General features: G+C 35.5%; 2 protein-coding genes across 2 annotated transcripts in view; one reads left to right on the forward strand and one right to left on the reverse strand.

The window, feature by feature from the left end:
* LOC127855708 (A-kinase anchor protein 9-like) overlaps positions 1 to 24148 on the forward strand; it is a 477990-nt gene extending 453842 nt beyond the window's left edge. The window contains exon 68 of the mRNA XM_052391486.1: positions 22981 to 24148. The gene's annotated coding sequence lies outside the window, so the exon portion shown is untranslated. The remainder of the gene's footprint in view (positions 1 to 22980) is intronic.
* LOC127855710 (uncharacterized) lies at positions 2067 to 7059 on the reverse strand. The gene is made up of 3 exons (XM_052391504.1): positions 6576 to 7059; positions 5259 to 6265; positions 2067 to 3199 (listed from the first exon to the last, which is right to left on the reverse strand). The coding sequence occupies exons 1-3, from the start codon at positions 6908 to 6910 to the stop codon at positions 2859 to 2861; spliced, it is 1683 nt and encodes a 560-aa protein (XP_052247464.1). The 5' UTR covers positions 6911 to 7059; the 3' UTR covers positions 2067 to 2858.
* Positions 24149 to 25714: the final 1566 nt, after the last annotated feature.

A 25714-nucleotide genomic window follows, 5' to 3' on the forward strand; every position in this document is an offset into this window, starting at 1 on the left:
ACCAGGATAAACGTGCAAATATCCAAATTATTCAAACAAACTTAACAATACCCATTTATAAAAAAAACTTGAGAATTTCCATTTATTAAAAAAACAACAAAACAACTATATCCATTTATTAAAATTTTTTACAATACCCATTTATTAAAAAAAAGAGAATACACTATCCCTTTATTTAAACAACTTTACAACAAACTTTAATTTTAAATTTCTTTTGCAATATCCATTTATATATACAAAAAATTACAATATCCATTTATTGAAATTTTTTTTTACAATGTCCATTTATTCAAAAAAACTTTACAATACCCATTTATTTTTAACAAACTTTATAATATCTATTTATTAAAAAACACGGTACTTGGTAATTTCAGAGCACTTGATCGTGAGAGAGCCAGATGCAGTCATCTCCAGCAGAGCTTGGAAGTGGAGAAGTCACAGACAGAACGGCTTAACAACAGAGACCAGGTAACATCTAGTCTGACCCCAGGTCATGTAGATTAATGTGCTCATGGTTAGCTTTTGTGATCGACTTTTGTTCGTCCTCCGTTGTGCATTGTGCAGCGTCAACATTTGCCTTGTTAACACTCTAGAGGCAACATTTATTGTCAGATCTCATGAAATTTGGTCAGAAGATTCGTCCAGATAATATATTGGACGAGTTCGAAAAATGGTTCCGATTGGTTGAAAAACATGGCCGCCAGGGGCTGGGGCATTTTTCCAAATATGGCTATATATGGTTACAGTTAAACCTTGTTAACACTCTAGAGGCCACATTTATTGTCTTATCTAAATGAAACTTGGTAAGAAGATTCGTCCCAATGATATTTTGGACTTCTTAGAAAATGGTTCCAATTGGTTGAAAAACATGACCGCAAGGGAGCGGGTCATTTTTCCATATATGGCTGTAGTAAAAAAAATAACACTCTGAAACCAACATTTATTGTCCAGTCTTAATAACACTTGGTCAGAACATTTGCTTTTAATGATGTCTTGGATCAGTTCGAAAGTAATTGGGTTGAAAAACATTGCCACCAGTGGTCGGGGAATTTATCCTAATATGGCTATAGTAAAACCTTGTTAGCACTCTAAAATTTACATTTATAGTTCACTCTTCATGAAACTTGGTCAGAAGATTTGTTTGAATGATATCTTGGGGCTGCTTTTAATTAGCAGGTCAGTTCCTTTGTATCTCAGGTGAGAGACTTTTGGACTTTTAGGCCCTCTTGTTTTTAGTTGCATTAAAAAGCTGTTATTGCTTAAACAGCTTGAAAGTAGAGAGTAGACTGGCTAGCTCAGTTGTTAGAGCACAAAGCGAGATATTCCGGTTTGATTCCTGGCATAGCCATATAACTTGTGGTGAATGGTCATACAATTAAGCTACTTGATTTGGTAAAAACAGACTGACTTTTTGACATTGCGACTATGACCTAATAGCGGCTATAAAATCGCCTTAAAAAGCCCTGATGTCAAACTTACAATAGTATCTATTAGTATAAGGTGAGCCTTTCAGGCTGTAAAATAAACTTCAACAAATTACTGGCATATATGAGTAATACAACATTGTCGGAAATGTAACTTTAATACACAAAATAATATCTATTCATGTAGTAACACAATTAATGCAAATGTAACTTAAATACACAAAATAATGTCTATTCATGTAGAAACACAATTAATGCAAATGTAACTTAAATACACAAAATAATGTCTATTCATGTAGAAACACAATTAATGCAAATGTAACTTAAATACACAAAATAATGTCTATTTATGTAGTAACACAATTAATGCAAATGTAACTTAAATACACAAAATAATGTCTATTCATGTAGAAACACAATTAATGAAAATGTAACTTAAATACACAAAATAATGTCTATTCATGTAGTAACACAATTAATGCAAATGTAACTTAAATACACAAAATAATGTCTAATCATGTAGAAACACAATTAATGTAAATGTAACTTTAATACACAAAATAATGTCTATTCATGTAGAAACACAATTAATGCAAATGTAGCTTAAATACACATAATAATGTCTATTCATGTAGAAACACAATTAATGCAAATGTTACTTTAATACACAAAATAATGTCTATTTATGTAGTAAACAGATAATGCAAATACTTGTTTATTTGATTGGAAGAACATGGAAAGGTGAATGTGAACATCAGTAAAAGTTAATTTATTCAGCAAAACAACGTGAACGGTATAGGCAGATAGCTTGAATGACATAAGTAAATACATATATAACTATAATCAACAAAAATATAATCTAAAAACAGCAATTAAAGAAGTCTTTACAATACATAATTATAAATCTATATAACTTGATATTTTTTTAGGATAGAACTCATGGTGACTGTTAAAAAAGAAAAGAAAATGTAAGACCTTCCCTCGTTAATTGCACTCGGCCGTTCTTTTTACTTTGCATAAAAATTACACCAAAATATTGTAGAACATAACCACAAATTAATTATGTATGTAAATGTTATTCATTTGTAGCTCGGCTGTTTTCGGAGAAAACCCGAGGTATTGTCATAGCCAGCTTGTCTTCCGGTGTCGTGCTAAAACATTTACATTTTGTTAACCTTTTGAACATTGGCTCTAAAATCAAAGTGCTTCCACCTACAACTTTGAAAAAAAAAAATTCTGACAAGCTTTCATTTATTCTAAAATGCATCAGCAGCAGAGCGTTGGAACCCGTTTGACATTAGTAGGCACGACAATATTAAATCATCCATGTGAATTATGTGATGAAACGTAATACTGAATACAAGTTTGGTGTGGCCAAGAATTCATGTAAAGTACATGTTCCAAAATGTTTGTACTGAAACTTGTCAAACAAAACTATATTACTTTAAACACAACAATGTTTTTACTAAGTGCTTGTCCCACAATGAGGGATGCTGTACTCCTTTTGAAGCAGACTGTATTATAAGGACCATCCTTCCTGGTAGCAAGAGTGGCCAGCTTCTTCTTGCCTTCACCATCCAGTTGTAGGATAGTCTTGGAGTCAAACCCACAGACCAGCACCTGTCCCAGATCAGTCACATGAATACCTATTGGGTCATGTAGGTCTTGGAAGGTGTGGAGAACTGTACCATCTCTGGCAAGGGTGAGGACCTTGCTATGGGAATTGTTGGTGACAAATATCTTTTCACCCGAAGGACTCACTGCACACCTATATACTGTAAAGAGAGTGGGATCATTGTAATTAGTTCTAAACAGAATCATTATGTCAATAAAGGCACTTTTACACTTATTCACCCCAGCTATTTGTTGTTATTAATAAAGAATGATTTTTTAGCCGGATTTTTTTCGAAAAAATCTCGGCTTATAGATTGATGTTGTCGGGCGGGCGGGGGGGCGGGGGGGCGGGCGGGGTGGCGGCGTGCTCGAAAATGTTAAAGTTCTTATTTCATGGTATAACTTTGGTATGCTTGGACCTAGAGTCTTCAAACTTGACATGAAGGTTGGCCAGGATTAACAGATGACCACTGGTCATTTCAAGGTCATTCATTTGAAGGTCAAGGTCACTGTGACCTTCAATATAAAAAATGTTAAAGTTGTTATAACTTTGGTATGCTTGGACCTAGAGTCTTGAAACTTGACATGAAGGTTGGCCATAACTAGTTAGTAACCACTGGTCATTTCAAGGTCATTCATTTGAAGGTCAAGGTCACTGTGACCTTGAATGTAAAAATGTTAAAGTTCTTATTTCATGGTATAACTTTGGTATGCTTGGACCTAGAGTCTTCAAACTTGACATGAAGGTTGGCCAGGATTAACAGATGACCACTGGTCATTTCAAGGTCATTCATTTGAAGGTGAAGGTCACTGTGACCTTCAATATAAAAATGTTAAAGTTGTTATAACTTTGGTATGCTTGGACCTAGAGTCTTGAAACTTGACATGAAGGTTGGCCAGAACTAGTAAGTAACCACTGGACATTTCAAGGTCATTCATTTGAAGGTCAAGGTCACTGTGACCTTGAATGTAAAAATGTTAAAGTTGTTAAAACTTTGGTATGCTTGGACCTAGAGTCTTGAAACTTGACATGAAGGTTGGCCAGAACTAGTAAGTAACCACTGGACATTTCAAGGTCATTCATTTGAAGGTCAAGGTCACTGTGACCTTGAATGTAAAAATGTTAAAGTTCTTATTTCATGTTATAACTTTGGTATGCTTGTACCTAGAGTCTTCAAACTTGAAATAAAGATTGGCCAGTACTAGAAGATGACCACTGGTCATTTCAATGTCATTCATTTGAAGGTCAAGGTCACTGTGACCTTAAATGTTAAAATGTTAAAATTGTTATAACTTTGGTATGCTTGGACATAGAGTCTTCAATCTTGACATGAAGGTTTGCAAGCACACTTAGATGACCACTGGTCATTTCAAGGTCATTCATTCTAAGGTCAAGGTCACTGTGACCTTGAATGTAAAAATGTTAAAGTTCTTATAACTTTGGTAGGTAAAAATGTTAAAGTTCTTATTCCATGTTATAACTTTGGTATGCTTGTACCTAGAGTCTTCAAACTTGACATAAAGGTTGGCCAGTACTAGAAGATCACCACTGCTCATTTCAATGTCATTCATTTGAAGGTCAAGGTCACTGTGACCTTCAATGTTAAAATGTTAAAATTGTTATATGCATTCAAAACATAACACAAGGTTTGCTCATGCCTTGAAAAGTACTTACATTTCATTTTGACCTTTGAACAATATTTCAGTAATTTAAGTATTGCATTGACAAAAACACGAAAGGTATTTTCCTGTCATTTAAATAAAAAATCCGGCTTCAATGCGGTCATCTCCGACCGCGGAACTCTTGTCTTACAATGCATCAAGTATGCATGGATGATTATATTATACTGAAACCCCATGGAATAAACAGCACTAACGTACTCCGTATAAGTACATGTACTTACTGACATAGTCAGAGCTTTCTGACATGACTATTATTATGGAATTATTTGAAATAGACCAATAAAAAAGACATACATGTATACAGGAAAGAAAAATGCAAGAAAAATACTTGATAAAAGGAAAGACTTTAATGTTGAGGAGTTTTCATGCACTTATATTGAAATTAAAGTCAGTTATTTGCAAACAAAATTGTCTGGAGCTGGAAAATGTAAAATACAAAGGATTTTTGTGTAAATATGTATATATAACGTGTAATGCTAATGTATTATTTCATATAATAATTTCAAATGCTATTGGAATATGTACACCAAATTTTACCTGTTAACTCGTCTGATGTATCTTCATACAACTTAGTCAACAAGGTTCCTTTCATTGAATACTTGTAAAGTGCAGTTCCAGAAGTGAGATACAGGTCTTGCAGATCATGAGCAATACTATCACAGTCATGCTGAAACTGCAACTTCCTGCCCTTAACCAGCCGCCTCTTTTTCACAGAGACATACAGGACCTCATGTGTGTCATCCTTATCCACAGCAACAGCTACTTCATTTTGTGTGATTTGACACATATCATTTGGATAACCAGTTAAATCACAATGTCCCACCACCTGGTATTGAGGATTGAGTAGCTTAACTCGTTTATTATCAAAATCTGCAACAAGGATCTCTTCATCAGTTAGAACACAAATGGCAGTGATATTGCAGCTTCTATATGAATCACTTGGTATGCTCACATTATACTCTGACTTTCCTTGCACAGTGAATACGTGGTCTAGCACCGATAATGCCGTGGTACTGAGTACAAACCCCCCTAGACCGGACAATTTAGACAAGTACTGTTGAACATCACTGTCGGCCTGGAATGTCAGTGAACTTTCAACCTGAACTGAGTTCTCCTTCAGATAAGTTTCAGAATAATAAATCTTTTCCAGACATTTCTTACTGGCAATAAATGACAGTTCCACTTTGCCTTTATCAACAACGTCATTTATTGCGCCACTGAGTTGTTCTAGATCATTTTTTAGCTTGCTGCAATTGTCCGTATCAGCCTTGACAGATGCTTTTAGATTGGTCAACTTATCATCTAGCTCTTTCATGGTGTTTTGTTCAATATTGTCTAGAATACTATTTATTTGTTTGCGTGTTTCATGTATTTCATGTAATTGTTTGTCGTATGAAACCTGCAAAGACTGCATGTTGGTATCCCAATAATTCTGAAGTTTCTTGATTTCTTCAAGAATAGTTTGGATCTTTCTTGCTAGTAGCTGCAAATCTGGTAGGGGTCCTTTGACTGACTCGGATATCAGTGTTACTTTAGCACATTGTCTGAAAGGGAAATAATATTCAAATATTTGTATGTGGTTTTCATGGCCATTATGCAAAAATATGTCTGCACTTTTTTTCATCATGTTTTTGTTGTTTTTAAAATCCTATTTTCTAGTAATTACATACGTAAAGCTTTCATTATAATACTGTTTTCTAATTTTAAAGACTCATAATTGAAATGTTATGCACACATTTGATGGTTTTTTTTTGCAAAATAAAATACTACAAATAATTGATCTGAATAATGCTGTATTGAAGGGTTTGTATATGAAAACAAACATTTTTGAAAGCAAATATTTATCCCAGTTACCTATGATTTAGGAAAGCACAATTAGTGCAGCACAGCTGACTGTGGTCATTGCAGTACATTTCTAGATGTTTGTCTGTATGAAGGTCACATTTCAGAAGGAAATCCTCCACTTCCTTGGACACTGGCCACTTACTTGTGTCTCCCCTTCCATATGTCACATGTTTCCCAAACAACTGACTATGAAGGTTAATGCATTTTGCACAATAAAATGTTACACAGTTATCACAGTAAAACTCCGCCCACTGAACAGTTTTGTGCTCATGACATGGTGAACAACAAAAGTCTATAAACGAATCAGAGCCTTTATCCACAGTTGACTGAGAAAACGTTGCCATCTTGTTCACCTTATTAATTGTATTCAGAAGAAATCTATATTCCTTAAATTACACCCATTCAACTGGTGGTTAAAATCAAATAATATAATACTTTGTACCTACAATTTACAGATAAAGATTTGAGCTATCAGTACTTGGCTTCATGTGACTGAATGCATTATCAAATCATATGAGGTGTACATGTATGTTATCATATATTATTAAAGTCTGTTATCCCATCTGAGCGTTAAGCCACAGTCCACTTAAAAAGGTCGCTATCTTGAATATTATTTTGCTATCTGAGACAATTTCTGTAATATATAAAGTGACACACTACCTTTAATCAGACTGGGTTAGTTGTGTTAAAATGTGATGACACTGTAAAAAATAAAGCCATGTCATGACTTATTTACACAATTATTCAGTACACTTAAAACATGGTTCTTCAGTAAAAATTTAAAGAAAGATATTGCACAAATAATTGTCATAATATAACCCAAAAGTAACTTCATAAAAGTAAAAAAGGAGAGAAAACATATTTGTATTACTTTTAAGCTAACCTGAGCACAATGTGCTCATGGTGAGCTTTTGTGATCGCCTTTTGTATGTCGTGTATTTCGTTCTTTTTTATATTGATCTTCTTCAAAAATGATGTATGTTTTGTATTTATGCTGTTATTGCATATTTATGTTAATGACGATGAGCTGTATATGTGCTTAAGTCGAAATAATCTGTTCTGTTCAGTGAAGTACCTATGTCTTTACATTACATGTAATTTTGAAAAAAAAATATTATGAAATATAGAAAATTAAAAAGACATAAAACAATACCTTGATTCTGGCCGTAGGTGGCGATGGAGGACCTAATCATGCAACTGGACGCTGAACGTGCCAACGTTGAAGATCTCCGCAGTGCGTACCAGCGCGAGGCTGCAACAAGGGAAGAAATGACGTCGGAACGAAATATGCTCAAGGAACATATCTCCCAGGAAAGAGCCCTGAGTGACGAATTGAAGACAGAACTGGAGAAAGTTCAGGTATTTCATGGGGCTTTTTCCCCTCTTTTTGAAGCGGACATGGCCCCCTCATTTTGTGAAAACAAGAGTCGCAAACTGTTCAAAATTATGGAAAAGCATTGGTTGCAAACATTTTTTTATTGCTTTAATTTGAGTGGTAAACTTCTTGAATTTGTGAACATTTTAGTAGTGATCTTCATAATTTAGTCAAAAATGGCCATTTTCTAAGAAGGAAAAATAGCCATGTTTCAGGTCTGTTCATCTTTTCTATGGTATGGGCTGATATATGGTGTCACTCTTGGTGTTTCAAATATTACAGTCTTCCTTTTAAGATTGATTTTAAAGCTTAGGTATTTCCTGTCTTTTTGTTTGTCGAGTGTAGGTTCTGCCATATTGTGTCATTATTTGTATGGACAATCACACGTTCTATGCCCAAAATTGTTCTTTCCTCTGCTGAGAACTTAGTCTCCTCCTAAATAAAAAAAAAATTAATTGACATGATGGCAGAAAAAGAGGTGTAAAAAAGAGTATTTTAGCAGCACTATGAGAACAATGGGTTTTATGTACATCCAGTCTGGGTTGAAAGTGTTGTCACTGATTAGCTTGTGCACACTGCACGGCCTTATCTGGGACAAATATTTACACACTTGCATTAAACCCCCTTATCCCAGAGTGCTACTCAGTTGTTCCTTTAATAAAGCTTCATGGACGATAGAATTTTGAAATATTTTGTATTTTGCGCACCTTTCAGTTCGAAAGGTTAGAAACCGTTAACAAATTACAAAAACAGCCTCGTATTTGAGCCTTTCTCAGGGAAAACGGGGCTAAATGCATGTGCGTAAAGTGTCATCCCAAATTTGCCTGAGCAGGCTCAGAGGGGACACTTTCAGCCTTACTAGATTTTCACTAAGAAGGGATTCCCTTTAAAGGAAAAATACCATAAAAGTGGAAAGTGTCGTTTCTGATTAGCCTGTGCAGGCTAATCAGGGATGACATGAATTTTGCGAATTTTTAGTATTTTCATATTTTGTGCACTTTGCAGTTTGAGAGGTTAGAAGCCGTTAACAAACTGCAAAAAGAGCGCGAGCAGTCAACCCGCTTTAAGTCAGAGCGCGACCAGGTCACAGATGAGCTGCGCCAGGTGAAATCTCGTGAGATCACCCTAAATCAGGATCAGCAGACAGAGAAAGCAGCCATGCGGAACAGCGTACGTGAGGTGGAACGCGAAAAGGAGGGACTCAGAATGAAACTCGTATGTTGAGAAACTGTTGTTTCAACACTTTGCCACTCAAAACGCATGTTTAAGCGTTTATAGTCCTTAAGAAAAACAATTTAAATTTTAGAAAGAGGAATTCAAGATGAAATTCGTACGATGAGCGACTGTTGTTTTAACCCTTTCCGGCTCAAAGCGAAGTGAAAATGGCTCTATGCAAAACAGCATTAAACTGGAATAGCCTGCGTGTAACTCGCAGTATATTAAGGTTTTATGCTGTTTACATTCTGCTCATCAGTTTCTTTGGGTTGGAATTGAAGCCTACACAAATTGAATCTTATACAACTTTTATGATGAGCCACTTTTTTTTTTACCTTTCACAACTCGTCTTTAAACTTTGGTGGGTTAGTACTTGCTTAGAAAATCAAATTAAATGTAAGACCTTTCTTACTAGATTCAAACTTTAAAGGCTTAATTTCAAAGCCTTAAATACTAAAGAGAAGCAAACAGCATAAAACCTGAACAGTAGAGCTGCAACGATTCACCAACAGCTTGATTCGATTTCGATTCCAGACACTCCGATACCGATTTTTTCGATTCGATTCATCTTCAAACCTAGTTTTATCATATATTCACTCTTATGCCTCAAAATTAACATTTTTGTTCAAATGTGATTTCAATAAAACACATAAAAAAGAATAGCAAATTAGGACTCAATTTTAATATAAAAACTTCTGACTACAAGATTGTGTTGATTACACAATAATATAAAAAATTAATAAATAATCATAAGAACGTATCTGGAATCAGTTGAATGGTAGTACTATCACTTTTACACCTTACCCAAAACCGCTATAAGCATGACTACCACTGTGCCATGACAGCATCACCTGTTACCTGTAGGACAAATCACATTCTCTAATAAACTTAACAAAACTCCAACAGAAATAGAACTACTTTTCTGGCTGGCGACTTGAGTAGTTGCACTTGTGCGACCTCTTTGTCTTGCTAAATCAACGTTATGTTTGCGTTTGACATATTGCATTAAATTAGATTAGTGATTGAGCCGGACTTAGCGTACGCCACATCCGTGAAGCACAGTTTACACTTTGCTTTATTGGTAGGGCTACCATCCCCAAACCCAAAATACTGCAACACTTTTGATTTTAGCTTCTTAGGCGCATCTGATAATTTCAATTTGTCGGCAACAACTTGTTCAGCCATTTTGACGCTTTTTCGGACTTATTGATTGGATGACTAAAGTAATAAGCAACCAATCGCGCGCGTCGTAATTACAGGTAAAGATAAAACCTATTAAAGAATCGAATCGAATTTGGTAGGTTTGGTATCGTAATCGGATCGAAGCATTTCGAATCGATTTTAGATGAATCGGATCAAATCGTTGCAGCTCTACTGAACAGACTGCAAGTAACTCACAGGCTGTTCTGGTTTTGTGCTGTTTGCATTGAGCCATTTTTACTTAACTCTTTACCACTTAGATATGTATTTAAATTCTGATTGTGAGGATAGCATCTGATTGGGAAAGGGTTAATTATTAGGTGTACGTATGCTCTTTTAAAGGTGGCAGTTAAGAAGGGACAGACAAATATTGAAAGAAATATGTATGTTGGAAAAAAATAGTTTTTTGAGATTTACTTGTTGTGTTGGTATAAAGGTTTAATTTAAATCAGATTTATTAAAAAGATTGCAAACTATAAAAAGGGGAGATTTTTGTATTATATGTTTATTCAAAGTTATTTTGTACTTTCAATGTTTATTGACAAATTCAAAATTCAGTGCTTTTTATCGGTGGCTATTCAACCAGTCTTGCAAATGCCATCTTCATTGTAAAGAGCTTTCCTATTTGTATTACAAAGTCATTTTTTCAAGGCATCAAAAAGTCATTTAAGTATGTCATATAAAATTATAAATTTGAGAGATAATTTTTGGGGGTGGAAGGTGGGGAGGGTTGGTAACCCTATTTGTCCAAGCAACAAAAAAACAAGCAAAACATGACATGGAACAAAAAATGCCCTTTGTAATGGATATTGTCAATTGAGTTAAAAGAATTGCATTTTCGTTGAATTTACAGCAAGTGCCCATAAAAGAAGTTGTTTTTTACCTTAAATCATCAATTGTTCAGGTTTATCAGTTTTGCCAACTATAAACCCATCATTTTGATCGAATTCCTGCTAAAAATAAATATGAAATAGTTTGCTTAAATGGTATTCTAAGAACTTGTATAAGTGAACTTGGTTGTATTCATTCATATTCAACTTTAAACAACAAATGAGACGGATTAACAATCTCATAATGCCAATTGTTTTGTTAATGCCTATCTCGCAAGTTGAGTGCACAGGCTTATCTGGGATAACACTTTACGCAAAGCACTATGCCCATTTTTCCCAAAATACGGCTAAAATATCCTACTTTCAGCATGAACAAGAGCTAGAGAACCAGCGAAGGTCCAAGAAGATCCAGTCCCTTGAAGAACAGCTTGCAGATAGCCAGGAGCACGAACTGCGCACTGTGCACGAGCTGGAAAAGCTTAAAATAGATATGCAGACCCCTGTCAGCACTGCAGAAATGGTACGAAGTTATTAGGTGTCAAATCTAGTTTGGATCATAGTAAAGAAATGAAGACGTCTGTTAGCATTGCAGAAATGGTACGAAATTATAAGGTGTCAAATAAGGTTTGGATCATAGTAAAGAAATGAAGATGTCTGTTAGCACTGCATAAATGGTATGCAGTTATTAGGTGTCAAATATAGCTTGGATCATAGTAAAGAAATGAAGACCTCTGTAAGCACTGCAGGAATGGAATGCAGTTATTAGGTGTCAAATCTTGTTTGGATCGTAGTTAAGAAATGAAGACGTCTGTTAGCACTGCAGAAATGGTACGAAGTTATTAGGTGCAAATCTAGTTTGGATCATAGTAAAAAAATGAAGACGTCTGTTAGCACTGCAGAAATGGTACGAATTAATTAGTTATCAAATCCAGTTTGTATTGTCTGTATGAAAATATTTTGTTGAAACAGTCAAAAAGTAATATGTGTAACTAAGAACTCGATGATAACTTGTTGTATACTAATTTTTGTGAGTTACCAATGAAAATTACCCAACATAATCAAATTCATTGAGTTAGTCAGCATCATTCTAAATCAAGTGACCTCTCCGACAAATAGATTAACTTGCAAGTCAACTACAAATGAGTACTTTTGGCTTTGTTTTCTGGACCTTGTGAACTTTTAACTGGCTTTGTCACGCCTTTGTGTGAAGTATAAAGGACTTTTACGGAGACATTATTTACAGATTCCAAACCTTACTTAGTAAATGAGCCTCACTCTGGGAAAACAGGGCTTAATGCATGTGCATAAAATTGTGTTCCAGATTAGCCTGTGCAGCCTGCGCAAGTACAATATTTCATATCTAAATTTTGAAAACAGTATACCATTAGTACGATTAAAGGGAAGTGTTGTTCCTGATTAGCCTGTGCAGACTGCACAGGCTAATCTGGGATGACACTTTGCGCACATTCATTAAGCAGAGTTTTTCCAAGAGTGAGAATGAGGCTTATTTTAATGGCAGTCATGTTTTACTGGTTCTTTCTGAGGGTTAAAAGACTCTCGCAGAGAATATATTGCACACTATAAGAGTTAAAATCACATTTAAAGGTCAGTCACATCTCTGTCATACACAGGTCTCCGTTCAGACGTCGCCGCGTAGAGAAGAGCGCACCAATGGTCACAGAGGCCCTGACGAATCAGAGGTGCGTGAACGGTGCGCCGTGTATCGGTCCCAGCTGGAGTCCATGTGTCAGAGCCTGCACTATCTCGTACTGCGGTGTCGGGAGCAGCTACACACTGTGTCACAGAGGTATGGTAGGATGTAGGATTCCAAGGACTGTATTCACCAACCAATTTTTATGTCCCCCACTATAATAGTGGGGGACATATTGTTTTTGCCCTGTCTGTCCGTTGGTCTGTTGGTCTGTTTGCGCCAACTTTAACATTTTGCAATAACTTTTGCTATATTGAAGATAGCAACTTCATATTTGGCATGCATGTGTATCTCATGAAGCTGCACATTTTGAGGGGTGAAAGGTCAAGGTCAAGGTCATCCTTCAAGGTCAGAGGTCAAATATATGTGCCAAAATTGCTCATTTTATGAAACTTTAGCAATATTGAAGATAGCAACTTGATATTTGGCATGCATGTGTATCTCATGGAGCTGCACATTTTGAGTGGTGAAAGGTCAAGGTCATCCTTCAAGGTCAGAGGTCAAATATATGTGGCCCAAATCGCTTATTTTATAAATACTTTTGCAATATTGAAGATAGCAACTTGATATTTGGCATGCATGTGCATCTCATGGAGCTGCACATTTTGAGTGGTGAAAGGTCAAGGTCAAGGTCATCCTTCAAGGTCAGAGGTCAAATATATGTGGCCCAAATCGCTTATTTTATGAATACATTTGCAATATTGAAGATAGCAACTTGATATTTGGCATGCATGTGTATCTCATGGAGCTGCACATTTTGAGTGGTGCAAGGTCAAGGTCATCCTTCACAAGGTCAAGGTCATCCTTCAAGGTCAAACATCATATAGGGGGACATTGTGTTTCACAAACACATCTTGTTAGGTTTAGCTATAATAAAGTAAATTAAAAAAACTGTAAAACTGTTCTAACAGTATATTATAGTTCAATATGAAACAGAGGTTTACAACTCTCATTAAACAATTCTTCATTTAAAACAATTAATTTATGCTAAGCAACAATCTAGACTGGATATATTCAAATGCTGGACGTGCTTTCCTTGGTTCTGAGTCTATTCTTTATTCATAAGTCAAAGAATGGGTTGGTGGATACGGTTTCGTGGCTTTTCTGATTATTTTTGCAATGTGACCTATACCCATAAAGTTAAGAATTTTACTTTCACTTAACTTTAAATTGGGAATAAGTATTATTGCTTAAGTGATAGCTTTTGAAAAAATATTGATGAAACATACATTAAACTGAAAATACTTAACTAAAGGAGATCAGTGAAATGGAAAAAAAATAACCTGAATCTCTTTCTATATTTAAAAGCTCTTTAAAGAAAAAAAGTCAAACCATTGATTGACAATTATGGAACTGGGTTTTTGAAAATAAAGACACTTTTTGTCATATTGGAACATGACTGAATACCATGTATAATATCAGCCTTGGATTCACAGGCTAATTTGGCATTCAGGTGTGTTAAGCCAGAGCAAGGCCAAAATCAGTTTACAATTAGCTTTTAAATCTTTATCTGTATTTGTCTTTGACAAAGGCCCAAGGGAAGAATGGTAAACAATGAACACCAAGAAAAACAAGTTTGTTTCAATGCATTTTTTAGGTTACATATCACTCCAATAAACAATATTTTTAGACTGAATACAAATGTTTTTCTCCATTATTTCTCAATAGTGGCCCCAGAACATCAGACCTCAGGGACTTCGATGCGCTCCAGAAATCCCTCCGTGACCTGCTGGGCGAGGTAAAACAGCTGCAGGAGATGGAGGGGGATTTCCTGTCCCACCCTGCAAGCTCCGTGAGCGAGCGGATCCTTCGGCACAACGAGGAGCTGACGGGCTTCGTGGCGCGCATGAGCGAGGAAAAACTTGAGCTACGGAACACGCTGTCCAGACTTGAGGAGGACATCTGGCAGTATCGCCAGCTGAACACTGAATATGAGGTGAATTGAAGCGGGATTTTTTCTCAGCCTCGTTGTTGGGAAACTGTACGCACAGGCTATTCAGGCACTACATTTTCTGCCTGAACTGGATTTGCATTTAGAAAATACTTAATTTAAAGGAAAAATTCTAGTAAATTTATGAATTTAGCCAAATTTTTCCCAGAACGGGACTCGTTTTAAAAGACACATATTTGGAATTTTTGAAAGATATCATTTACTGAATTAAATGACAAAAGTGTCATATTTGAAATAGTTTAAAATTATTATTGTTTACATTTATTATAATAACAAGGAAAATGATTTAAAAAATAATTGTTCCTGTCTTGGAGTTTAAACCTGTAACCTCAAGAAACAGAAGCCAACTCGCTACTACCATGTACACTTAACAAAACAAATGCAATTCTTTTCCTGTTTAGCTCGTTGATTATTGATTATTTAAACAACAACAAAAATATTATTCTTTGTCAATAGTCTCAAAGAGAGAAAATACCATTGAATTTATCAGATTCTTTCAACTTAACCATTGTTACAGGCCAAGCAGAGAAGCAGCGAAGCCACGGACAGCCAGCTCAAAGCCCAGCGGGCAGAATGGGCCAAGGAGAAACTGTCACTCCAGATGGTGCTAAACTCGGCCGAGCGCGAAATAAGTCTTCTCCAGACGGACCTTCGCGTTGAGCGGGAACGCCGTGTGGCCGCAGGCATCACAGAAACCCGGGATAACGATAAAATCAAGATCCAGAGACTGTACGGGAAATATCTTCGGGCGGAAAGTTTCAGAAAAGCATTGATCTATCAGAAGAAGTACCTGTTGGTACTTCTGGGTGGCTTCCAGGATACGGAAGAGACGACGCTGGCGATGTTGTCTCGCATGGGGGCGCTTGATTCATCGTACCGACCGGGTTCAAGACCTCGGCCCATCACGAAACTGAGGGGTGCAGTACGAGTTGTGATAGCTGTACAGAGGTATAATTTTTTCTTAAGTCTTCAGATACGCACCTTGACCCGTTTTTAGTTCCTTAGAAAATCAATTAAAATTAAAAGACTTTTCATACTAGATTCAAGATTTTAATGTTCTTTTCCAGACCCAAGATACTAATGAGTAGCAAACAGCATGAAGCCTGAACAGACAGAGTGTTACTTGCAGGCTGTTCTGGTTTTATGCTGGTTGCATACAGCCATAACTTATTGCTATGTGCATTTTTTTTCCATTTTCAGAATGAAGTTCCTGGTAAAGAAATGGAGAAGGGCTACTAGGGTTGGCTCAGAAGTTGTGGGCGGAAGTCTGGACCAAACCAATGGTACGAAAGTTTGTTATTATCCCCCTCCCCCTCCCTGTTAGAGTATTAACAGGACTAAGCTGAAATTTGGTCAACATCAAATCTGATATGTTTGTGAAGTAAAACGACTTTCACATCTATCTTGAGATCACACTTTAACTTCTTTCCTGAGTGATTTGCCCTTGGACATTAGTGAAAAAGCAGTGCTTGGGAATTGGAGACTAGTTGTAGTTCTAGTTCCAATACTTACTGTTTAAACAGAAAGTAATTTGCTTTTCGTTGTATAAAATAATATGAATATCTGTTTATATAATTAGATCGTTTATAAGTTTGTTTAATTATCAAATTGTTCTATGAACTTGTGATGTGTAGTGTAAACTATGATTTTTAAAGGTAAACAAAAAAAGCAACAAATTATATGAATATATTTTACATAAAAATGGCAGTGTGCATAGAAAGTTTGAAAGAAAGATTGGAAATAGTGTAGCTATCATTGAATATGTAACAGATTGTCATGATTGGTACAACCTTTTGGTACTTAACACATTATTTCTGGTAAAATAAGCTTGCTTTGTACAGGGTTAGTTTTGCAGATGGATCAGAATGGCATAATTATCATTTAATTTGTAACAGATGTCAAGATGGTTATGATTGGTACAGCTTTTTGGCATGCGTAATTTTAAGAAATATATGTTTTCTGCATTTCAATCCAGGTTATGTGCCCAATGCAGCAAGTTACTCCCCACCACGCCAGAATTCAGCCTCACGAATTCCCGTCACGCATCACAGATCATTGTCATCACCTCCCACCCAGTCTTCATTCCGCCATCAGTCACCATCGCGCATGGGCGGACTCGACAGCGGGGACTTCCTGAGTCCACGCTACGACACGGACTCGTATTCATCCACCTCGTACCAGTCACCTCGTCTGCAGCAAACTCTGAGTCATGTTCCCTCTACCCCACCCACCAAAGATTACAGTAGCACGACAAAATATACCTCGCCATCATCTGGTGCTAGGAGGTGGGGATTTTATTGTAAAATCATTACATAACAGTTTTTAGCTCATCTATTTTTTTTAGAAAAAAAAAATGAGCTCTTGTCATCAGCTTGGCGTCGGCGTTGGCGTCCGGTTAAGATTTGCGTTTAGGTCCACTTTTCTCAGAAAGTATCAATGCTATTGCATTCAAACTTGGTACACTTACTTACTATCATGAGGGGACTGGGCAGGCAAAGTTATGTTACTCTGACTGGCATTTTGACAGAATTATGTGCCCTTTTTATACTTAGAAAATTGAAAATTTGGTTAAGTTTTGTGTTTAGGTCCATTTTATTCCTTAAGTATCAAAGCTATTGCTTTCATACTTGCAACACTTACTAACTATCATAAGGGGACTGTGCAGGCAAAGTTATGTTACTCTGACTGGCATTTTGACAGAATTATGTGCCCTTTTTATACTTAGAAAATTGAAAGTTTGGTTAAGTTTTGTGTTTAGGTCCACTTTATTCCTACAGTATCAAAGCTATTGCTTTCATGCTTGCAACACTTATTAACTATCATAAGGGGACTGTGCAGGCAAAGTTCTGTAACTCTGACTGGCATCTGGACCGAATTATGGGCCCTTTATACTTAGAAAATTGAAAATTTGGTTAAGTTTTGTGTTTCGGTCAACTTTACCCCTAAAGTATCATAGATATTGCTTTCATACTTGCAACACTCGCAAACTATCATAAGGGTACAGTAAAAGGACAAGTTGCAAAACTCTGGTTGTCATTTTTACAGAATTATGGCCCTTTTTTGACTTTGAATATATGGTTAAATTTTGTGTTTCGATCCACTTTACTTCTTAAGTATCAAGGCTATTGCTTTCAAACTTCAAATACTTTCATGCTATAATGAGGTTACTGTACCTGGCAAGTTGAATTTTACCTTGACCTTTGAATGACCTTGACTCTCAAGGTCAAATTATTAAATTTTGCTAAAATTGCCATAACTTTATTTATGATTAGATTTGATTGATACTTTGACAAAACTACACTTACCTGACACACCACAATAGACTCCACCCAAACCATCCCCCGCAAACACAAATATTTATTTTTATTATTTTATTTTTGAAATACCGTCCAACCATCGCACCCAAGAATCCCCTCCCCCAACCCCCCCACCCCCGAATTAAAAAAAAAAATGCATTTTTTTTCGCATTTTTGGAAGATAATGTAATAAATGTCCACACCCCCACACTATACACCCCTATTCACTCCACCCCTCACTCCTTTGTGATTGAAATTGAGAGTCCCTTCACCTTTAAAAAGAAAATAGATGAGCAGTCTGCACCCGCAAGGCGGTGCTCTTGTTTATCTATGGACATTCTGCTCTTATTATCCCCGCCAAAGGCGGAGGGATATAGTTGATATAGTTTTGGCATTGACCATCCGTCGGTCTGTCATAAACTTTTATTTGGATATTAGGGGATATCAATTCAATAAATGTACATGTACTTGTACTTCTTTTTAAAATGTAATACTGACAAATATTCAAGTGTGCAAATTTTCTTTTCAAATGGATATTGTATCCACCATGCAAACAAGAGGTCCTGTTTTCTATCCACATTAGGAGCTTCTTAAGGTGGACATTAGGAATATGGTAAAGTAGACAACCCAGACAAATATCCGCATGTACAAATTATGTAAAGTAAATCTCAGTTTGTTTGTTTTTTGTATGCAAGCATTAAACATGTTTTTGACATGTAAGTGTGAAAAGCCAAATTTTATTCTTAATAGCCAAAAGTAGATAGCTTTGAGTGTGATTAATTATCTTCATTTCTAGAAATAATCTTAAGTTACTTTGTGAGTGCGTTTGAATCATTATTGTTCTATCTGCATTTTCAGAAAAATTCTCATGTCTTCGAGCATTCCGGCCCCGACTCGAGTCCTGGGTGGGAACCAGGTTCGGTTCTCAAGCAGCAATGACGCGGGGGCGGCTGGGTCACTTGGTGAAAGTGATGACTATATAAGTAGGCTAGAGAACTTGCAGAGTCGGCTAGGATCTATACAGAATGGTAGGCGAAGCGAGTGATTTTGTGGGCGTGTTTGAAAGTTGTATTCATTAGTATCTATTTGAATTTCATATTTAAAGTTTTATTTAATCAGACATCCAGTCTTAATGACTATTTACTACAAGAATGATTATATTTGTAAGTTGTATTTTATCAGACATCCAGTCTTAATGCATGGCGAATGGAACAATCTGGTCCTTATATTGATTCAAATGTCTATTTAAATATCAATTTTGCTTGCTTGAAATACTAGTATTTCATATAATTAATATAATAAAAAATTATTTAAAGCATAATTTTTATAACAAATTGTCAAAGATTTGAAAGCCGTTTTGAGTATAAAATTCAAAATGCATTTAAAGTAACCGAGATTGTGTGCACTTATAAGTTGAGTTTTGTTAAAAATGTGAGGTGTTTTAAAGTGCTATTTGTTTTCAGATAGAAAAATGTTGAATATTACATTTTGAGTAAGCTCTTTGCCAGTAAGTGTGAATTTTTTCTGTGGTGTTCATGATTTTTTTTTCTATTTTACTATAACAAACTTTACTATTACAAATTACCAGGCAGGCTAGATAATTTGCTAAGGCGCTGGAGTACAAATGGGAGAATTGTAGGTTTGATCCTTGGCCCTGCTACTTAACCCTTTCCCCCATAAGAAGCAAAGTGAAAATGGCTTTTGCAACCAGCATCAAAACCAGAACAGCCTGCGAGTAACTTGCAGTCTGTTCAGGTTTTATGCTGTTTGCTGCTCATCAGTAACTGTAAGGGTTGGAAATGCAGCCTTTAGAACTTGAATTTAGTAAGAAAGGTATTTAATTCAATTTAACTTTCTAAGGGACTACAAATGCGAGAAAATACGTATCTAAGTGGTAAAGGGTTAACTTGTATGGCCATTGGTAATGAAATCATTTCTACGGAAAAGTGTGAGTTGGTAAACTGACCGCGCTGATATACTGTTGAAAAGGGCAAAAATACGCACACACAAAAACTGTAACAATTCTTACTTTGAAATTTCACTTGCTCTTGTTATTGCTTCATTAAAACGACAATTTTTTTACTTTGGGACAATTTTTATTAATATTTGAATATGCCCAATAAAAAATTATGTAGAATTTTGTAGAATTGTTTTATCTTTTTAAACAACACAAAAGCTATTAATATGCATGATTTTCTTTAATTTTCCCGTTAGATGTATGAAGTGGTTGATTGTGTATTTATGGTCCTAATATAGTATTCTAAATTTTTATTTTTAACCTGAAAATATAGAATTCATTTCAAAATGTTATCCTATAAAGTTTTAAGATGAAACAGGGATTGGCAGAAGAACATTCAAGATTTTATTATTAAAATTCCTGTCCTGTAGGGCATTGAACAATTTTTACGGGTAAAGTATAACTATAGAGTGATTGGTCGTAGAGTATTTTGTAGAGAATTAACAGTGGAGGCAGTAGATTAACAGAGATATCTTTGTGGCAAGGGGAAACTTAATCTGGTGTCTTAGGTAGAAATGTTTCTGCTTTATATGCTAGAATTTATTTTCTGAAAAAACAAGTACCAAGAAACTCTTAACGTAATGTGTGGAAAAGAGTTAAAGAAGAAACAATTATTGTTGACTTAATTCCTGCTTGTTCTTTCCTAGCAGTTAATGTGATTTTTGTTTAAGGCTAACTTATTTAATTGTTTGTCGGTACATAGCTAGTTTATGTTAATTGTGCTTATTTAATTAACAGTATTTATTGAAATGATACATAAAAGAATATACTGGTGTTCCTATCTTAATATTCGTAGTATTTCATCTTTAAATTTCAGATACAAAAGCTTGGAGAATATTTCTAAGTTGTAAGAAAGTGTATTATAGGTAAAATGAGTTAACCGAGTTCTCACTCACCACTTGAACTATTACCCTCAAAACACCTAAACCTCCCAAGCTCACTTCAAATGTTGTTCACAAGATCAGTGATTACATATTATTAATATTTTATTAATTTTGATGGGGATGAATTGGTGCGATTAATCCTGTTTTCAGCTGATTTTCCCAGTTTCAAATAAATAAATATTTAATATGAAGCAATACGTTTATGCTTAACATCATGAGTTGTTCGATAATTACGTAAAAGTAAATCAAATAAAGAGGGCAAATTTAGCTTCCTCCCCCATTATTGTTTGTACAATTCAAACCATAATCCCACTTTGCTAACACAATTTCTATACAAGTGTAGTTTCATTGGTGAAATAATTTAAAGTATTTGATGGCAAATGGTGAATAAAAAAAATGCTTCAGACAAATGTTTTAATCGTTAGTGATTACTTAATTGGCAGCTTACTGTGTGACTACTAGTAATCGCCTAAGACAAATTTCTAGTTTATAGCCCATGTTTATTTAGTCACTGTCAGAGTAACTGTGAGTCGAACATGTTTAACTTTGTATGCCTCCTTTTCGAAGAAAAGGTGGCATATAGTGATCGGACTGTCCGTCTGTCTGTCTTTCCGTCACACTTTGCGTTTAGGTTTTCGAAAAATGCTCATAACTTCTATGTCCCTTGAGATATTACCTTCATATTTGGTATGCATGTGTATATGGACAAGGCCTTTCCATACGCACAACAAATTTTACCCCTGTGACCTTGAACTTAGGGTCAGCGTTTAGGTTTCGAAATCTGCATTTAGTTTCGAAAAATGCTCATAACTTCTATGTCCCTTGAGATATAACCTTCATATTTGGTATGCATGTGTATATGGACAAGGCCTTTCCATACGCACAACAAATTGTACCCCTGTGACCTTGACGTTAGGGTCCGCGTTTAGGTTTCGAAATCTGCGTTTAGGTTTTGAAAAATGCTCATAACTTCTATGTCCCTTTAGATATACAAATGTAACCTTCATATTTGGTATGCATGTGTATATGGACAAGGCCTTTCCATACGCACAAATTTTTTTACCCCTGTGACCTTGACCTTGAAGTTAGGGTCCGCGTTTAGGTTTTGAAATCTGCGTTAAGGTTTTGAAAAAAGCTCATAACTTCTATGTCCCTTGAGATATAACCTTCATATTTGGTATGCATGTGTATACGGACAAGGCCTTTACATACGCACACAAATTTTTACCCCTGTAACCTTGACCTTGAACTTAGGGTCCGCGTTTAGGTTTCGAAATCTGTGTTTGGGTTTCGAAAAAATCTCATAACTTCTATCAAGCGTTTATAGGGGGCATAAGTCATCCTATGGTGACAGCTCTTGTTCAGTGCTGGAACCGAATTTTGAAGGCCTTTGCAAACAGTTTGGATCCAGATTAGACACCACAGAACGTGGCGTCTCATCAGGATCCAAACTGTTTGCTATTCTTATAGTATTCTTTGAAAAAAATCGAAGAAAATTTTAGCAGACGCCAAATTTCCCAGCATGCAAAGGGTTAATAATTCTATGAATAATGCTTTGCAGGTAAAAGAAGCAGCTTACGCCAGGCCTGGAGATAGATGTGTTCAGAGAAACAGCGCTTGCCAACAGATGCTAGGATACGACCCAGATCCAGTAAAATATTGTTTGCCTAGCGACAGAGAACATTAAAAAACTACTGCAGTGGCTTAACAACAGAGGATTATATGCCAGTTAGTATTTGGTCGCTAAGCAATGAAAGACAACCCAGTAAGGTTGCCATGAATTTGCCAGTCATAACAGTTTTTTGGTAACTAAGGAAGTTGAGTGTTGATAACACTGTAACTAAGGAAGTTGAGTGCTGAATACTTGGTTACCAAGAATGTTGAAATTTAATGACTTGGTTAGCATGGAAGTTGAGTGTTGACCAAATGAGTTAGGTGTTGGTAACCATAATGGGGAATAAATTTGGTTACCATGGAATTAGTGCATCTACTAGGAACAAAACTGAAGAAATGCTACATAGTTGTGAGTACTGGGACAATTTTTGACTGGTGAAATTATATTAAATATGTGAAAGGAAATAGTGTAAGTTTGAACACTTTATATGTATGCAGATTTAGATTTAGAAAGCGTGTTAATTATTTTTGTAGGTAGTGAATTGTTAATAAAACAGACTGTGATAATTTTTTTCAATAGCACGGCTGCTCACAGGTTTTATTTGATTTGTGATCAATAACATTGGCCTTGCTTTAAAGCGGTGACGGAGATTTTTTTAATTGTGTGGTTCAAATTTGGTTTGAATTTGAAATGTACTAGAAGGTATTAATTACATTGACTTACATTCATATTGTCCTGTGATTTTGCTGGTAATTTTTGGCCTATATTTGGGACCAAAAGTTTTATGTGTGTGCAAACAAATGAATACTATGTACATGACATGACTCTGTAGGTTAAAAAAATTGCCTTTACTGCCAAGTTTTATGCCATATAATATGCATCATATTGATTTTCATTAAGCATGTTTTGAATTGTGGCTTTGATATACAAGTATGTTAATGTGATAATTATTTATCAAAATGATGCAAGTTGAATACATGTTGTGTACAATTTATCATATTAATCAAACTGAACCGTCCATATTTCTCTGATGTATATAATTATTATGTCAATATGTGTCACTGAAAACCAGAATTTTTCGTAATTAATATAACATAGCGTGTAAATAAATTATATGCCTGTAAGAAAAGCAAGTTAGTGTAATGTATGTGTGAATAATAGGCAGTATTTATTACAAAATTCTGATTGTGCATTTGGTTTTGCTTCATGATGAATTTAATGTTTGATTATAAAAACAACAACGTAAAAGTTCTTGTTACAAAACTCAAAGTACTTAGTGAGAAAGGCCTAGATAATAAGATATTCAAATTATGTTTAGTAATAATTCTTCAAAGTTATTTAATATTTATATTTCTTGTTGTACTGTAAATTCAGCCTATTCAGTATAATTATTTAATTTATTTTAATACTTAATTTCTTGATTTTAACGTTTAAATGTAAGCCAACATGTTACAATTCATGAGTTATTAAATGTTAAATGTGTTGTTTAAATTTGTGTGTTCTATTGTTGTTTACCATCTTGTCATCTGTAAATAATAGTTTGTGTACATTTTAAATGGATACTATATTTCCTTAGTGATTAAAAGATGAAAACTGATGGGTGTTGTGTGATTTCAATGAGTTTTTTTTCTGTTATTATAAAGAGCATACTTAAGTAGGAAGTGGTCCTGGTTGTAGTGGTAGTGAAATATCACGCATGGATTTATTGGTCGCAGTTTGGTATAATGACAAATACAAAAATAATTGCCTTAGATTATAAATGGGTTTCCGGATGATAACTCGAGAATGCTTAGGCCTAGGATCATGAAACTTCATAGGTACATTGATCATGACTGGCAGATGATCCCTATTGATTTTCGGGTCACGAGGTCAAAGGTCAAGGTCACAGTGATTCGAAATAGTAAAATGGTTTCCGGATGATAACTCAAAAATGCTTAGGCCTAGGATCATGAAACTTCATAGGTACATTGATCATGACTGGCAGATGACCCCTATTGATTTTCAGGTCACTAGGTCAAAGGTCAAGGTCACAGTGACTCGAAATAGGAAAATTGTTTCCAGATGATAACTCAAAAATGCTTACGCCTATGATCATGAAACTTCATATGTACATTGATCATGACTGGCAGATGACGCCTATTGATTTTCAGGTCACTAGGTCAAAGGTCAAGGTCACAGTGACTCGAAACAGTAAAATGGTTTCCGGATGATAACTCAAGAATGCTTATGCCTAGGATTATGAAACTTCATAGGAACATTGATCATGGCTGGCAGATGACCCCTATTGATTTTCAGGTCACTAGGTCAAGGTCACAGTGACTCGAAACAGTAAAATGGTTTCCGGATGATAACTCAAGAATGCTTACGCCTAGGATCATGAAACTTCATAGGTACATTGATCATGACTGGCAGATGACGCCTATTGATTTTCAGGTCACTAGGTCAAAGGTCAAGGTCACAGTGACTCAAAATAGTAAAATGGTTTCCGGATGATAACTCAAAAGTGCTTACGCCTAGGATTATGAAACTTAATAGGAACATTGCTAATGACTGGCAGATGACCCCTATCAATTTTCAGGTCACTAGGTCAAAGGTCAAGGTCACAATGACTCAAAACAGTAAAATGGTTTTCTGATGATAACTCAAGAATAATACGGCCTAGGATCATGAAACTTCATAGGTACATTAATCATGACTGGCAGATGACCCCTATTGATTTTCAGGTCAAAGGTCAAGGTCACAGTGACAAAAAACGTATTCACACAATGGCTGCCACTACAACAGACAGCCCATATGGGGGGGCATGCATGTTTTACAAACAGCCATTGTTTATTAAACGAGTTAAGGAATTTTGTTAGATTATAATAAAGAATGTGTATTGAATAAGCGAAATAACACCCCTTTTTAAAAATATTGACTCGTTAACTGATAATCATCATTCAAATCTGTATAATAATACAGCGTTTGTTTCGCTTTTCCTTAATATTTTGGAGAGAAAAACGTCGATTACATTTAGTGGAACGTATGTTTCACTCAATATCACGAGAGCCTGCT

The sequence above is a fragment of the Dreissena polymorpha genome, chromosome 13, assembly GCF_020536995.1.
Source record: "Dreissena polymorpha isolate Duluth1 chromosome 13, UMN_Dpol_1.0, whole genome shotgun sequence".
Classification (NCBI taxonomy): domain Eukaryota; kingdom Metazoa; phylum Mollusca; class Bivalvia; order Myida; family Dreissenidae; genus Dreissena; species Dreissena polymorpha.